General features: G+C 39.7%; 1 protein-coding gene across 2 annotated transcripts in view; it reads left to right on the top strand.

Moving 5' to 3' along the window:
* The window catches only part of cpne5b (copine Vb), a gene marked incomplete at both ends in the record, with an annotated part of 120,656 nt that overhangs the window by 91,160 nt on the left and 11,823 nt on the right, over positions 1-17,673 (top strand). For both annotated transcript variants that reach the window (XM_080495739.1, XM_080495738.1), the window contains 5 exons: positions 10,734-10,775; positions 10,996-11,071; positions 12,845-12,898; positions 13,487-13,548; positions 16,651-16,697. In XM_080495739.1, the coding sequence (XP_080351865.1) occupies positions 10,734-10,775; positions 10,996-11,071; positions 12,845-12,898; positions 13,487-13,548; positions 16,651-16,697 (281 nt within the window). The remainder of the gene's footprint in view (positions 1-10,733; positions 10,776-10,995; positions 11,072-12,844; positions 12,899-13,486; positions 13,549-16,650; positions 16,698-17,673) is intronic.

Below are 17,673 nucleotides of genomic sequence, written 5' to 3'. Positions count from 1 at the left end.
GTTTCACGAAGCAGGTTTAAGGATTACCCCAGGTTATTGAACACCGAGTTGAGGGAAATGCGGGATTTTCCGTTTCACAAAGGGAGGTAACTCAAACCGGAGGAAGCGGGGTAACTCAAGCCTGTTTCACGAAGCGGTGTAACGTCAACTCCCGGTCAGTTACCGGGGCAACAGACGCTCTAGAACTAACCTGGTCGCGAGCAGGTTTTTGTCAGTGAACACGGAGTTTTGCTCTGGCTCCGCCCCCTTTCCGACGGACACGGGATTTCATTTCCTCATTCAGCGGGGGAGTTTTGGCGAAACAGTTCTGCAGTGCCTTATTCCCGAGGCAAATTACACGTCAACTTTATTCCCTCAATATGGAATGTGCTTTTGATAATGATCCGATTGATGAAGGCGCAGCATTACTTCGCCGAGAATTTAATATTCGCATCATCAGACCGCGCATAGATGTACTGGCATTTGCAGACACCTTCCTTTTTGAGCGGTACCGTTTTACTGCAGAGACCATTATGCACATCCACAGTTTAATCGCTCTGTACATTAGCAACATCACCAGCCGGAGCCTTGCCCTGACGTCATAGCAGATATTGTGTGTTGCGCTGAGTTTCCTCGCAAATGGCAGAGCTGTCAGAGACACCATATGCCATCATCACTTCGGGGTCTGACCACCACCACCAAATAAAGACATGATGCACAATTAATTTTGTCTTTTTTAATTCCTACAAATACAAGAGCTAGTTTAGTTAATGTAGTTAGTAGATAGCATAATTCACCTGGGACTGTACACCCACCCTTAACTTGTGCTCCAGTAGTTCAATTTACACATCTGCATTTCCTTAGCAGTGTTTTCCATCTTCTGGAGCAGGTGGAGTCTATAGATCTGTTTTACAGATAACTGGGAGGACATAAGGAGGACATTCAAATATTACAGTTGGACATGAATTCCACAGAATGAACCTCTGGTGTTTACTGAACATCTGTCTCACTGTCAGTCCTTGCAGTGGATGTTGAGGTACCCTCCTGCTGCTGCCCAGCCATGCCCTGTTAAAAATAATGTGTCAATACTTCAGTGTAGACAAAATATCACTCTTTATTCCACCACAATGTTTCAGAAATGTAAACAGGATGAGAACTATCATACCTCTATAGGCCTTTGTGGGTCCTCCTCTGTAAAGGCAGCAGACAGGGTTTCCTCGTACTCTTCATCCTAGATGAATATGTTTCATTATATTTAAACTACCATTTTGCAAGATCTTTGGAGTGTTGCCTACTTACAAGGTCTGTTGTGGCATGAGGGGGTCCAGCAGGCAGAGAGCACCATCACAATCTGTTGGGTGACAACAAAAAAAGACATGATGGGGAAATAAAGATGAACAAAAGGAGGCTTAAAGAGATATATAGGCCTCGGCATATTATATATTAGGAAGGAAGTGGTATCTTGAGGGGTGAGCTCTGAAGAGGAGCTCCTCCAGGGATTCCCTCAGCCACTGGCCTCCCAACATTCTGGCTTAGGGCTCCTCTGCCTCTATTAAAGGTGGAGGTGCTGGGCCACCACCCGTTTTACAGGCATCTGCCTTCTTTCTGTTGGCTGAGTAAAGTCTGTCTTAGTTTAGCCTTAATTATTTGACAGCACATGATATGGGTGAGAAGACATTTATGTGTTTGAAAACAGCATTATGTTGGGAATAAAACACCTGCACAGTCAAATGGCCACTTGATATTTACTGTATAATGTCACACATGATCGAAATTACGTTAAGAAATGTATTGATTAACAATTAAATTGGCAGCTGTCTTACCCGATTGGACAATGTTTTTATATTTCACTTTCAGCTGCTGCCAAGAGCGCTTCTCCCCCGCGGAATTGCACCCAAACGAAATAAATTAATAAGCTACCATCAAGCAGTATTCCCTTGCAATAATGTTGCGATGACAAAGACGTTTGAACTTACGCATTCACTTGAGCAGCAATCTTCTTCCACGCCGCCTCCCTCTCTTTAGCAGCCGCTGCGCTGTTGCATTTTTTTTTTTAATACGTTCATATTCGCCATATGATCGGATCAATACTTCCTGCTCCACTGGCGTCAAAAACTCCGCCCTCCGCGTCTCAGTTGTCATGGTGACTCGTTGAATCGGGGCTCCATTGATGCGGTCTTTTTAGAGTCGTGGTGCACGCGCTTGATTCCAGGTGAAACTACTCCGAGTTCATCAAACTGATCAAAATCCGGCGTCGTGAAACCGAAAACTCCGCGTTTTCTGTCTCAGTGTAACTCAATTCAGAGCTCGGTGTTAAGCCCATGGCTTCTTAAACCTGCTTCGTGAAACGGACCCCAGGAAAAGTCCCAAATGAAAACGATGTACCATGTTGCTGTTTCATTTGATTTATATTTGTAACGGCCCAAATTAGACTCAGTTAATATAGCTCAGCCCTAAACAGCAGCCCTCGTTTTATTTTTTTACTGCTGGAAAGGCAAAGACAATCTCTGAGGCTTTGCACTACTACTACTACTACTACTATTACCACCACCACCACCACCACAACAACAACGACGACAACAACAATAACAATAATAATAATTATTATTATTATTGTTAGAATTATAATAATAACAATTGTATGTTCTATTAATATTTCTAAAGATTCTCATTTGCTCACATTTCTCACCAAATATCTAGAATAATGATGGGTTGCTGCTCCTTCTTGGCACATAATTAATGCAGACATGTTGTGTCAGAGGAGTTATGAATTTACTTTTCTTGCAGCTTATCTACGCATTTCTAATTTAAAAGACCGCGCAGGGAAGAAAGCCGTGAGGATGGAGGAAAAAGGAGTGACAGGCAGATTACGTTTATGTGGGGAAATGGTTCATTTGGAATACAGGATGTTATTCTTCCTCTGTACCCCCCCCTCTCTCTCTCTCTCTCTCTCTCTCTCTCTCTCTCTCTCTCTCTCTCTCTCTCTCTCTCTCTCTCTCTCTCTCTGTCTCTCTGTTTCACTCACTCACTCACTCACTTAAGGTTGACTGTCATGTTTTGTTTTGATTGGAAGTTTATTTCAAACATGTAAATAAACACACACACACACACAAACCAAGAAAAAAACTAACAAAAACTGTTTGTGTGCAGTCAAAATTACAGAGACTCCCAAATAAATCCCAAACAGTCGCACACACAGGGGCAGAGCCACTGCTGAGGTCACCTAGTAATGTTGGTAAACTGTCAGCCAGCCAATCATCTGTGTCCAAGAAGGGGTCACTACCCTGTCAGAGCCAATCATACACAAGAGACTGAGCTCAGCATCAAAGCCTCTTCCTAAAATTGTCTTGAGCCATGCAAACATGCACACATATTCACACATGCCCACACACAGAGTATAATGAAAAATGACAACCCACACACTGAAACAGCTCGAGATTCTGCAACCCTAAAATATCACCAACACAGCACCATAAACAGGGTTTATATTGACGTGTGGGTGAGAGATAAACTTTGTGTATCAGTCTATTCTTTTCCATGCCCTCATTTATACCAGAGTGCAGCGGGGTGGTATATCTGTCCATCATTTTAATTATGTACTTCTTTCGCCCCCTTAATGAATCTGTTTTTCATCCTTTATGATGGTAAATTATTACCCAAACTGAGCTCTTTTGCCTGTCAAATGTATTGATGTGTAATTACTGTTTGCATCCATCAAATGAGGGAAAGCATTCAGTGATTGGAAATGCTAATGTGGTACAAATAGCCTGGAGGAAATAAAAAAACACCTAATTTTGTTCAAACCAGATTTATATCAACACACATCAAAAGTCGTGCTCCAAAAGAAAGTATGATATCCTTTTAGATGTTTGTTAACTGAAACAACTGTCTGACTCTGACAGCAGCGATTACAGCTGGATGGCCTGAACTCATTCACTGAATACACCGTTTGACCACCACACAACTGTGTCCTTTTAGCTCAAGTGTTTCTATGACAGGCTGAATAAATGTGTCCACCCTCCAGACTTTCAGACTGAACCTTCACAAACTCCTGTCAGAGGTGAAGTAGTCATTCTCAACACATCCAGTCTGAATCGCTGTGCTCGAAACCATGCCTTCTTTCTATTTCTGACATATTTTGCCAACTCTGAGTATTTTTCTCAGCAGTTTGTAAGGGCTTTAATGGAAACTCATGCAAAATTCATCACTTACATATCTTGGAAAGTAGGGCTGGGATGCACAGTAGAATCTTCCCACTATTTACTGAAGATTAAACCCCCATCTCCAGAATTCTAAGGGTGATTTGCTATTTTCAGTAAAGTGGAAATATTAACATAAATATAAGCCACCTTCTTAAAATATTCCATGATGATTTATTTAGAAAATTTGTTCCAATGCACTTTTAATGAGTTTGTTCTTCCTGACATACTGATGCAAAGCATAAACATAAACACTACTTTGACTCAAATTTCCACTATACACAGAAATGAGCCAAAAAAAACCTTAATCGCTATGCAATTTACGAGTAGACATGGATGTAGCTTCCCTCCCTCTGGTCGTTGCTTCTCCTACTGCTGAGACTGTATCAGATGATTAAGGGCCATTATTCATCAGACCACACAAAACATAATGTATTTTAAAACTCAAGTAAAGCATCACATCAAGAGCGAAAAAAACTGAAAAAACCCACAAAAAAACCCCGTTGTATTTACTCAAGGTGTCAAAAACAAGAGAACATTTAGTTTTGGTGAAGACATATCTTATTTCATTCAAAAACATAAGTGAATAATTCCTTGGAGGAGAAAGGGGGACCAAAAATAAATAAATTAACCTGGGTTTCAGAATTTCCCGTGCTCAATTTGACAGATCACATAAGAAAAGTATTGAGCACAGAGAACAAGGTGAGAGAACGCCCAAGCAAAGACTGGGATACAATGATGAGGAATTTGTATGTATATATTGACCTGAACACTAAAATCACTCACATCAGGTTGAGAAGCAAAACAGACTTCCTGAAGAATTTCAAATCATTTCATCATTTGTTTTTTATTTAGTTTTTTTGTTTTTATAAGCAGTAATGAGCATTATGCAAAACATGCTACTTTATGTTCAATTCAATTCCATTTTATTCCTATTGCACCAAATGAAACACGGGCATTTCAAGGCACTTTTAAAGTGAAAAACCCCACAATTCCACATGAGCAAGCATAGGCGGCTGTCGAAAGGGGGGGTAAAAAATCTATTTTAACAGGAAGAAACCTTTGCAGACCCAAGCTCAGGGGTGGGAGATTTCTTTCTGTTTTGGTTGGAGTTAGGGGATAGAAGGAGAGAAAAGGAGCAGACAAACAGAGCGCAAAAAACAAACAGATTGTCATAAATCCACTTGCCGCAGACGTGGTGAGGGCAGAAGCCTCAGACTACGATCATTTATAACTTGTAGTCTCAAGCCAAGTGCATAGGTCTTATTTGAATAAGTACTAAAAACTTTTCATAAAACTATGTGTGATGTTATCTAAGTTCTATTGCAAATATTGGTCTGTAAAAATTGTAAAGCAATGCCATTCATTAATTCCACTTCTATGCCATCCATCTATTTTATATATCACATCATCCAATTCAGGCTCGTGATAGACGAAAGCTGATCCCAGCTGACCGCAGGCGAGTGCAGGATACACCGTGGACAGGTCGTCAGTCCATCACAGCAGCACAGAAAGCCAGACATCCACACACACATTTTTATGAATGGGGAATTTAGCAAGTCAATGCCTGCTTTTACCGTCTTACATACCATCCATATCTGTTTGGATTTAAGAGTAGGTTACTGGTACTGTATAATAAAAGATGATGAATAATTAACAATTGAAAATTATTTCATGCAGTTCCCCAGTTTGACTATCAATGCATTGAAACCTCAGAGGGTTGTTTTAAATTAATTGTAATGTAGAGATAATACAATGCAGTGCAAAGCTTAATACCCAATACAAGCAGAAGCATCCTAGGACACTTTGTGTGGTCAGAGAACAGGCTTGTAATGTATCGTTCAGCTGCCTTATCAGTTACATTTATTGTTTTTCAGCCCAGCTAATTTTCCATTAAAAAAAATTTTTTTGTTACATTCACATTACATTCAGTTGACACCCCCCTTCTGGTTTCTCTTCAAGTTACACCCTGGTTGAATAAACACTGTTTTCTGGAGAACATTGGCTCTTGTAGAACCCTAAAGTGTGCCCTTATGTTTGTAATAAATCTTTACCATAATGTGAATCAACATGAACCTAAAGAGTTAGAGATCTAGATCACTTTCCTATGAGCCGTCTCTATATTAGTGATGTAGTGTCTGAGTGAAGAGGCGCTGCCTGTGCTTCCAGCTGCTTGTTCTGTGCTTTGGCACAGACTCTTCTTGCCCTCACTCTAAGTCTGGCACATAGAGAAAGCATCGAGGCACTCCTAACAGCTGAGAGTTCTAGCCTGCAGATGGATGTCAGTAGATGACCTACTGCTGATATACTTTGGTCTAATTAGATATGGGCAGGAGTTTGGACATGTTCCTCTCATTAGTTGCACCAAAGGGCAAAAGAAAAAGTTGGAGTTCAACAGAGGGCACTTAAGATTTCAAGACAGGGAACGCTGCCTCTCTCCCAACTGACAACTCTAAACGAGCAAAGAGAGGAAGATACAGTATGTCTCTTCAACGAGATTATAGATTCACTCTACTGATTGCACACCTTTTCTTTCTCCCAAACTGGATAAATAACCACAAGTGAGCACCTGAATAACAGAGCGGCACTGGGTTTTTTTCCCTGTCAATTCAAAGTATCATTTACTTTAATAGGTTTTTAACTTGTAAGTCATTTTGAACTTCCACGGCTTTTCTCACAGTGAATTCACAATATGGGAGATGCTGCACATCAGACCTAAATCAATAAAAGTCAGTCTCTGTCAAACCCCAGAGTCAGATGATGGGAAAAAAAGATTGACATTTATTTCTCTTGCTCTCCCTTAGTGACTGTGCTATATCCTGGAACAATTAGTTCCTGTGGGAGGATTAAAAGAAAAAAAAAAAAAGATCTCACTGGCACTCACTGACAGATGAACTTCATTTAGCCTGACTGGCTGTCCTGTCTATTCAGACCACACGCTTTTCAGGTAAACACACAGTTACATTGTCAGATTGAGTGCTGTATCCGCGAACAAGCACAGCCTTGCAAAACAGCATCCACCTGTCTAATGCATTTCTGTGGAGTGATGTTGTCAGTCACTCTTCTTGAGATGGCTCTTTGGCACTGCTAATGGATGAAGCTGCCCTTTTAACACCTCATCACTGCACATGCTAAAAGGATAAGACATAGGGTGTGCCATTACAAGAGGCAGGCCTTTTGTGAGTTCACATCTCTCCACACAAATGAACACGCTGTAGTTCAGACTCAACCTTTCTCCCATTCGAATTACAATGAAAACCTCCCTGGCTCTAAACAAGTTGCAGATGACATTGATTCAGCAACGGCTAACTTTAACCTCAGAAATCTATGTTCTTCAGCAGTAGGATATTATACAAAACATGTTTGATATAACATGATTCTCTTCCAAATCAGATGACTCAGACCAGTGGGCTCCTGATCCTCTGTCAGCAGGTGACCGCAGTATATTGCCAGATGTTGCTTCTGGCTAGAAAGACCTACTTTGAATTACTCGTGAGCGGCCATCCTTCAAAGGGGTCAAACTTCATAATAAATTTAAAAACGTGTCTCACCCAGAGATGATTATGATAAAGTATTGGTCAGGACTGCTGCTTTATAAGCTATAAAGGCTGAATGGCCCACCTGTGTACGTCGAAGCCACATGGTGTTTTATGAGCACTGATGCGGCACTGATGTGATTTGCTGCAGAGGCTTAAGACTAAATTGATGAAATATTTGGAGATGAGACAGTTGTGGACAATCACGAGTAACTTAAGTTGTTTCAGAATGCTACATAATGTCAAAAACATGACATAATGGGTGAATTCGGCACTGGCAGCAGAGCCATTGCATGACATTGACCAGTAGCTTCATTCACGCCATGTCTTTGCAGTTCACAACGGGGACTTTTGCCTGTTGTGTTTTCATTGCATTTGCATTTGCATAAGAAGCTTGATGGTCATAGCAGCACAAATACAATTAAATTTGCAACCTTAGCTTGTACTCAGTATTTTCTTTAGTGTTTCTAATTCTGCCTGGAAAGAAGCGATGCCTTTTTAAGGCAAAAGTATGCATGTCAAAAACAACAACAGTTCACACAAAAGGTTGAAACATGATTAACTGCAGCCACACTTTGTAGAAGTGTACTGATACGTATCGGTGGCTGTTTTCAGTGAGCATATGGTAAATCCACTCTTGCTCTGAGTCGGGTATATGCTGTATATTCAGATATACGCACCACTGCACCTTGCCGGTCATACAAAACATGCCGCTTGTTATTGCACAAAAACAACAAATGAAAATCCCAGGTCTAAATCATGGCCAGAGGCTATACTTGTATCATATTTAAATCAGAACATTTGGTAGACTTTGAGGGTGTCTTTTAACGATAGGAAAAAGACAAAAAAAAAATACAAAATTTGCTCACCTTTACTTCCTGGCGACAGGCTGACAGTGATTCAGGGGACTGCCCTTCAAGTGGCAAGATGGGGTGAGTCTTTGATGACACCATGTATCTGATTCCTGAATAAAAATGTGTGCACGGTTGCAAATAATTACAGGGTGTACAATAAAAGAGAAGAAGCACATACACAAGGGTGAGAACAATCAATGAGACAAAGCTGAAAAAAGAAGGAAAGCATATTTTAAATGTTTCAAAAGAAAAACCTGAAATTCAATGTGGCAAATGCTTTGTTCCAGTTCAGTAAGTTGGTGTGTGGCAGTGTGTGAACTGAAACAGGGGAAGTAGAAAGCCACTCCAAGTGGTCATACAGTACGAAGACAATGTACACCTTTCTAGCTATACGTCCTTGACACCTACTGTAGGTGGCAGCCAAGATATATATTTTATTGCTGGGCCATTAAACACATCAGAGGAATCAAATATATGGGTGACACCAACATGTCTATTTTTGGCCTTCACAAAAGATGACAGACACATCTGTGTAATTGAAGCCAACGAATTGTTCAGTGTCAAAAGTGGTCTCTCTTTTTCTTCAATTATACAGGCCTTCAATATGAGGATGAGTCATAGTCATTAAAAGTGTCTTAGAATAGTAACGGCAGATATCTCTGACAGATTAGGTTTGGAGTGTATATTGTTCTGAGGGTTCAAGGACCACTCAGGGGTCCCAGCTTCTGAGCCTTTTTAAAAAGCTATGATATAGAATATAGAGATCTGAACTGAAATGGCATGATGACAGTTCCCAGTGTCTTTGATGCTGAACAATGACAGCGTCTTTTTTTTTAAGACTGCAACGCACAGCTATCAATTTGCTCTTGCGTACAGACTGTTCAGAGCAAAGGACTGTTTTCTGTCATCGCCTCGGTGAAAGTCCACTTGGTTGAAACAAACCCAGCCTCCGTTTGCTCCCATCATAGTTAATTTAATGAACTGAACTGAAAATAAACATTTAAACAAAACAAAACAAAAAAAACCCTCAACAATCGACCAAAGTTGTCATTTTTGGAAAACAGAATGGCTTCTTTTCTTTTCTATCCTCTCCCTTTACCTATGCTGGAGAGGAGGCACCATGTTTCTCTGACAAGCACAGTTTATGTCGCTCTCAGCCTTGTAGATAACCTCAAACGAGCAAACTGTCACCATGGAGAGACAAGGGCCAGGTGGCTGAGAGGAAGTTGGGCTCATATCAGGCATCTTTCAGTTCCCTGGTGACAGGAAGGATCCTATGATGTACAGCTTGCTTCTATTTTCATTGGATCAGGATGGTGTCAGTACTTATGTAAGATGAAGTTGGGAGCGAGTGGAGAGATGAGAGTGAGATCAATGTGACTATGGAATGAAGGTGCCAAAAAAAATCGGGGTTTTTTTTGTTGGTTTTTTTTTTTTTTTGCTTCTCTACAGGGACATTGTTCCTACTGCATTCATGTAAAATGTCATCAGTGTGTCTTTTTATCTGTTGTTCCTTTGTTAGAAGTAAACATGTGCTGCAGTTGGCAAGTTACAATTCTCTTGCAGAAAGTACTTTATAGAAGTTTTTGTCTCTCACAAGATGCAACCAGCTGCTCTGCTTTGTTGTCATGGAGTAAACTCACCCACATTTAGAACACAGTGACATCTGTTTTAATTGATTTTGGGGTTCCTTTGGCACTGTTTCAAAATGTTTCCTCTGCCATTTATGTGTTTCTGGAGACATTTGCCTCGTGACTTACAGAAAAGGCTTTGTGTCGGAGAGTTATCATTATTCTGTCAATATGCACCCAATTCTGAAAATACACAGACAGGTAATTTAATGACAACGCTTTTGCAATACAATAAATATGAATATGTAAAAAGTCTGAAGGTCTGTCATTTTTGCAGTGCAAAACATTTGGAGTCAACTGGCAGTTCAAATTGGATGCTTAGAAACAAATGTTTTCCAGTCGCTCTTTATTATTATGTTCTTTATCATTGTTGAAATCAAGATAATTTGTGATTCATGACATCCAGGCAAACTTCATCTGCTGAGGCTGGATGAAAAGTCTGGAGTGATTCAATGACATTGAATATATGTATTCATCAGCATGAGAGTCTATATTAATGTTAACTTATTGAGTGTTCTGGTGTGTTTCTTTCAGGACAATCAAGGTGGAGGTTTACGACTGGGATCGAGATGGCAGGTGAGTGTAAGTTCAAGGATATGAAGTGACATCTGTTAAATTGAATCTTTAATCTGTCAATTTGATGAAAGAATAATGTATGTGATCCATGATTAATTGAAAAGTCCTCCACACGCTCTTTCTCCATAGGCCCATTTTTTCCATCTTCTCCCAAAATTACACCCTGTTGTTTAAATTTTCACACCTGCTGGTATTTCTCCTCCTTTATTTCATCTCACAGTCATGACTTCATTGGGGATTTTACGACCAGCTACCGAGAGCTCGCTCGAGGGCAGAGTCAGTTCAATGTGTATGAGGTGAGTAATTCCAGCGTTCCCGCAACGTGTCTCGTGGCTGACGGGCTGTGGCGTCCCTGAATGCCAGATATATCTTGAATCACATTTCTAACACAACTGACATTTCCATCTTTGACATCACTGCCACACTGTTTTCCATTACTTCAGCATGTGCCTTTCCATTTATATTCCTCACACTTGCAGCAAATGCATGCATTTACCGGGAAACAATGTACTAATAAAGTTAATGTGCAGTGCAATGCAAAAACATTTTAAAGGGCATTTGTGGTGTAGTAACATGTGCATGTGTCCCAACCTTCCCATTATATATCCAATGAAATATATTATTTCACTATATTCTTCTTTAGAAAAATTGGCAAATCGTTTCATGGCGATAATCACGTGGATACTGAAACCCATACAAATTGAGCTATTTGCAGCAGCGTGAAACCATATTAATATGAGAACAATCCATGGATTTAAAATGATTATCGTCATTTCTCTGTGCTTCTCAGGGGACGACTTACTGTGTCCTTTAATAGCACAGAATACAACTCTGTTTGAAAACAACTAAACTCATTTCAATACCTCTTAATAGAATCCATGATTGAACCACACATCCTTAAATGACATAGGAGAGTCCCTTTTCCATCAAAACAAATTATGTTTGTGCAGAATGGACTTTATTGCATAAATATTTTGACACTTTAAAGATCACAAGTGTTTTATCATCTGTAATGAATCCTCAAAGACAATTAGCATTTGTAAATGGTGGTTGAAGGTCAAACTCTTCCCAGAAAAGAGGAGATCAGTACTCCTACACCCCTATGGTTCGATGGCTTTCGGAGAATCACAAATACCTGTCTTTTAGACGTCAACGCCATTATAGAGTGTGGTTGATTCCTCTCTACCTCCCAGTGAGACTGAAAGGCCCTTTAGTTTTTGCAACAGCTGATTGTTCAGTGTGTCAGACAAATTGCCATCCCTCCATGTTAAATTAGGGGCTGCCACTTTCATGCCTAGCAGCCATATAGAATTGAGGTAATGAGCCGAGATGTCTTTGGTCCACGGATTGACATGTCTCTCTTGTTCTGGTGCTGGTAGAGTATCAGTGAAGTGAATGCAAGTGTTGCACCTTAAGCCCGTCAGCTATTAATTCAGTCTGAGAGTTTACGTTGGTATTTCCAACTTGCATTGACAAGAAGGGTTTCCTGTTGGTGCTCCCCATAAAACCCTACTGGTCTTACCTGCACATGCGTCATTTTTAACTGTTGTCTCATTTCATATTTGTTCCATTAATCATAACAACAATAGCTTTGTTCATACTGCCAACAAACCACATGCATGCAAAGGTTAAGCATACTCGCTGCCGAGTCACATCTTATCTATTATGGCAGAATTAAACAGTAAAGCGTAAAGGTGTGTGCATGTACAGTATTTCAGAGGAAGTAAGATATGTAATGACAACCGTGTTGTCAGTAAAAATATGCATAACTGCAGCCATAATGCACTTATATTAAATCATAACTGCCTTTGTATTTATAGACATAATTAAGTGGCCAGGTTTACATTTTAAAAAAATGTTTGCAGCCTATAAACACATATGTTTGTATTTATGTTATTTAGTTATAGTGAGATTTTTGCTCATTAGCACAGCATACTGTGTTTCTAACACGTGTCTGTCTCTGACTCATAGACGTTATAAAGCATGTGCACATTAAGTTTTAGATATTGATATGCATTCATTTAACATCATTTTACACTTTCTTCTGTTTCTTTTTTGTATCTTTGAAGGTTATTAATACCAAGAAGAAAATGAAGAAAAAGAAATATGTTAACTCTGGAACAGTGAGTACAATTTCAGCTGCTAATCAGACATCGTGTCTCCATTTCCTTCAACACATACTCTGCTCATGTTAAACGATTCAGTTTAATTAGTGATAATCACAAATTCTTTTTGCAGAATGTAAAGAGGCAAATGTGCCTTAAAATGAAAATACAAACCTCACTGCTTGAGAAAATGTTGGTTTTTTTTGTAGTGGGTGGAAAAATGCAGAACCACATGCATGTCAATTTAACTTTTTTTAATTTAATTTTTTTTTTTTTTTATCATTAGCAGTGCTAAGCACAGTATGTATTATGTAGTTCCCAAAATGGCTGTATTAAAATCAGAAAGTAAAAACAGTGATGATGAACTCAAAGGAGCTTAAAACCAGCAACCAACTATGGCACAGATTTTGAAATAACCGAGCCACTTGTGGGCTCGAGCAAGTAATGCATACAAACGCACATCGATCACCAGAGAGGGCGGGGCTGAAATGTTTTAATCGGAGAGGGTGTAGATGCTTAAATAAATCGAGATGTGAAGCTATTTTGAGGATGAAAACACTTGGCAGCGCTGTTCTTTTGAAAAGCTTTCATTGCCTTTCATTTCAGGTGACCTTGCTCTCGTTCTCAGTGGAATCGGAATTTACATTCTTAGATTACATAAAAGGAGGGTGAGTAAAAAAGTCCCTTTGATATTCTGTGAACTTTTAATGCAGTTCAGATCTCAAAATTATTCACGAGCCAGTTCATGAAGCAAAAATCCAGCAATAATAACAGTAGCAATAAAACAAAACAAACAAAAAATAAAACCAATAGTGATTATTTTGTGTCATATTTTAAGTTTCTACTAAGCGGCACCACATGAGATTTTATATTTTTCATTAAGGTAAAAAATTGTAATGTATTTGGGTTTGAAGACCTGCCTTTTAAGGCCAGCAACAGCACAGAAAATTCTAAATGAAGTTTCAAAGGAAATATATGAATACGTTAGCGCCTAAATTACCTAAATTGTAATTGTCATTGCTTAATGATGGTGACAATGAAATCAATTTGTTAAAACTTTTGGATAGCTTACACATTCCTTTCAAACTAGCACTCGCAGTGAAATAATTACCATTCAAGCCGATATGTGCTGAACTATTTAAAACATTTGTTAAGCTACAAACAATAAAAAATGTGTGATTGTTTGGGTAAATATATCGTACAATTTTGCCAATTCACTTCCTTACATTACAAACCATTGTTTATATACAATTATATCTTTTTTTTTGGTTTGTAAGTGTTTGAAAGTGTCCCATAAATAGTAATTACTAGTCATAACTGGCAATACAATGTCACTTGTGTTATGTATTTATTTATGCATTTGTGACATTTTCATTAAATGTTACCAAAATGCATGTATAGTGGCACTGCATGTATGATGTTCAACTGTGTGTTTCACTGATTTATGAGTTTAAAGCTTTCTGCTGCACTAAAGAGCCATATTCATTTAAAATGAGAAGGATAAAGCTAAACTGTCCAGTGAGGACAGCAGCCATTCGACTTCAGTTTAGTCTGAGCACTGCAGGTGGACATGTGAATATTAAGCATTATGATGTGCAGTGCGCTGTTCAGGCAGGCTGGGTGCTGCTTTGATGTCCTCTGTCCGGTCGCAGCAGGTAGGCTGTCAGCAGCTTTATGTGCTGTGGCAAAGCTGACAAGTGTGACAGATTTCACTGACAGCTCCTGGCTTTGACTGATTTATGATACAATAACCTGAAGGTTTAGTAGGCTTTCTTCAAAAAACATCACCCTCGTCAGTCTGCCCACTAACATTAGTATGACACTTACAGAAAACCGAAGAGCAGGTTCTTGCAAATGTGGATGTTAGTCTTAGGAAAACGGATGAATGTTAAGTAGGAGCCCCACTTAAACAGTTTGAGCTCTTTGGAGCCGCAAAACAGGAGAAGCCAGATCTTTTCTCCAGCAGCTTTCAAAGCACTTTTCTCTAACACTCAACTTTACAGCTTTCATTGTGATGAAAGGTCTGGCAGTTTTTACATCTTATTTGACACCCCCTGTAATCATAAGAGAACCCGAATAATTTTAGTACTCTTTAAAGCTCAAAAGCACTACACCTGAGTGTAAATCGAAGTAAAAGGAACATGTCATCACACTGTTGATTTTTCTCACTTTCGAGCTTCACAACACTGATCTACTCAAGAGGTGAGGACAAGACAACACAATATGACAAACGTATTGCGAATGGCTCACTTTCTGTATCAATTATGGATTTTAGACCTTTAATCAAGTTAATTTGAACGTTACCTTTCATCGGTGCAGAATTTGGATTAGGGTGAAGTCGTGTAAAATGAAAAAACTAAAACAAATAAAAAGGAAAAGGCTGCTGGGCCATAGAAATAGTTGATATTTTGCCCCCTCGTGTCCATAAAGAATAGCACCAGTCAAAATGGTTGCTAATTCCAGTAATTATTCACATTTTTATGTGTCACATTCATTTTTATGGCCTGCAACTCGTCTTTTGGAGCCCTTACCTCGTAAGAGCTCAAAAAGATATAGGCCAGGTTTGACAGAGTCAAAGAGTCAAACTATTAAAGTCCCTCCATGCTACTAATGTCTGCGAGTGTCACGATTGTTGGCGGGGCGCATTTGATTGTGGCCATGCTCCACTCTGGCTTACTTCCCTATACTTCGTACCGTAACGATCCCGAAAATTTCTCCACTTCTGCTGCCCGGCGTTCTCCACCTTTCCTAGAGTACTTTCTCTTTCACTTCTGGGGTTTTGAACCGTGTGGCTATCTTTATTTGCTTTTAAATTGTGATTGTTCAGACGGGGAGACGGAGGATCTCCGCGTACAAGCTCTGGCGACACTCGCGCACGGGGGCGGATGACGATTTTGACGTCACGAGTACCGCGCGTACTCGCAGACACTCGCGGACATTGGTAGCATGAAGGGGCCTTCATGGAAACCCTGACAGTTAAAAGCAAGATATAGTACAGATATGTAGACAAGACCCTGTGAATTGTTGAAGTGTGCTTGTGTTTACACGGAGAGGACCTCAAAAGGACAATTAAGAAATCAAAAGCACAGGGTAAACACCTCTACCAGCAGCCGCAGGCATCAACAGTACTTCATTCAAGGCCTGCATGTGAATGATACAAATTAAGTTTAATTAATTCTGAGGTCAGCAGGGTCATGCTGTCACTTATTCATGGTCCACGCCCAAAACTGAAAGGTTAATGCCAAACCCTAACTCATTCATTTTATTATCAATCTTTTGCCGGTGTCTCATGTGACTCTCGTAGATAATGAGAGGCTGTCTTTTGGAGCCCCCCGAAGGCCTCGTCTCAATGTCGTAAATTAGAAAGAAGGGGGGAGTGCTTCAACAGGAGGCAAAATTGGATTATGATTTGCTCTTAAGTGCTCCATCAGCCTAATTGCTCGTTACCAGGCTCCGTGTGTCAGGCTGCTCGTCACCTCCTGCTTCTCCTCGTGGAGGTGACAGTCAAATAAACAAGATAAAAGAAGTGTAATCACTTAAAAGCTGACTACTGAGTGTCTGCACTTTCTGGTACTGACAGGGAGGATCAGTTACTGATTCACATAGGCTTAAGAACTCATCACTGTTTTGTAACGGCTGAGATGATCACCATTGTATGTGTGACTCAGAGGTATGTTCATGCTACAGCATAGGAATTTAAGAAGGTGGGATGATTGTGGGGTGGTCTCTGTCATTGTTTTTCTAATGTCCCTTCTCCATCCCTCTTCTAGGACGCAGATCAATTTCACAGTGGCCATTGATTTCACAGCATCTAATGGTGAGTGATACTAAGAACAAAGTGTGCATTTAGAAGGGGAAGCAAGAATAGATAGTAGTGCTCTTTGCCTGTGGCATGTCCAATTTCAGAATCAATCTCACAAACCCAAGCAGACAGTGAGGGCACACATACTGTACACACTGTGTTTCCAATGAGAGATTGCTTTCTCTGGAAAGTTTTTCCTCAGTAAATTATGTGTCGATACGCTCTAAATGGAGAGTATACCAGGCATTTATAGACAAATAAAATTAAACGGAGCACAACACTCAGCTTGACATAAAGACATTAGCACGTGAAAAGACCACACTTAAGTCTAATTACAGTACTTATGTCATTAGATATGACCAACTGCTTTCCAAAAGATGTATCCCGAAGAAGTGCTCTCCAGTATTAAACACAGTTATCAGAGGAAATAAACATTTCTATGGAATCCAGCTGAACCACCAAGGCCTCAATGCTTTCTTTTTCAGCGTGCGCTATGCCTGGAGATTACTCAGAATGTATGTTGATATTACATGGATTTGCATTTATATGCCATCTTACCTGATGAATGAGATACTTGTTCTTTAGTAAAAATTTTGTGGATGTTGTGCTGCAGTTTTAGCAATATGCTATGCTATGTAAGAAAATAATATATAAAAGAATTTTTAAAAAATTCAGAATATTTAGAGTTACTTTTGAAAGATTCTAATTTTTCAACTAGCCAAATCGCCCTCTATAAGTGATTAAAGCACCACCCTCTCCTCACAGTGAAAATAATTACACTTCAGTTTTGAGTTCTCGGGGGTTTGCATGTACTCCCGGTGCGCTAATAGGTTTTCTCCATTCACTCCGGTTTCCATCCACAGTCCAAGAACATGTGTATGAAGGAAATAGTTATTCTGAATCTGTGACTGTGTCTGTGCACCCTGGCTTCACACAATGTGAGTTGTGACTCACATCACAAACACTATATAAATTATATCATGTCATGTGT

This window comes from Blennius ocellaris (assembly GCF_963422515.1).
Source record: "Blennius ocellaris genome assembly, chromosome: 4".
NCBI lineage: Eukaryota > Metazoa > Chordata > Actinopteri > Blenniiformes > Blenniidae > Blennius > Blennius ocellaris.
Note: the sequence above shows the minus strand (reverse complement) of the source record. Positions and strands in the feature narration are given on the sequence as shown.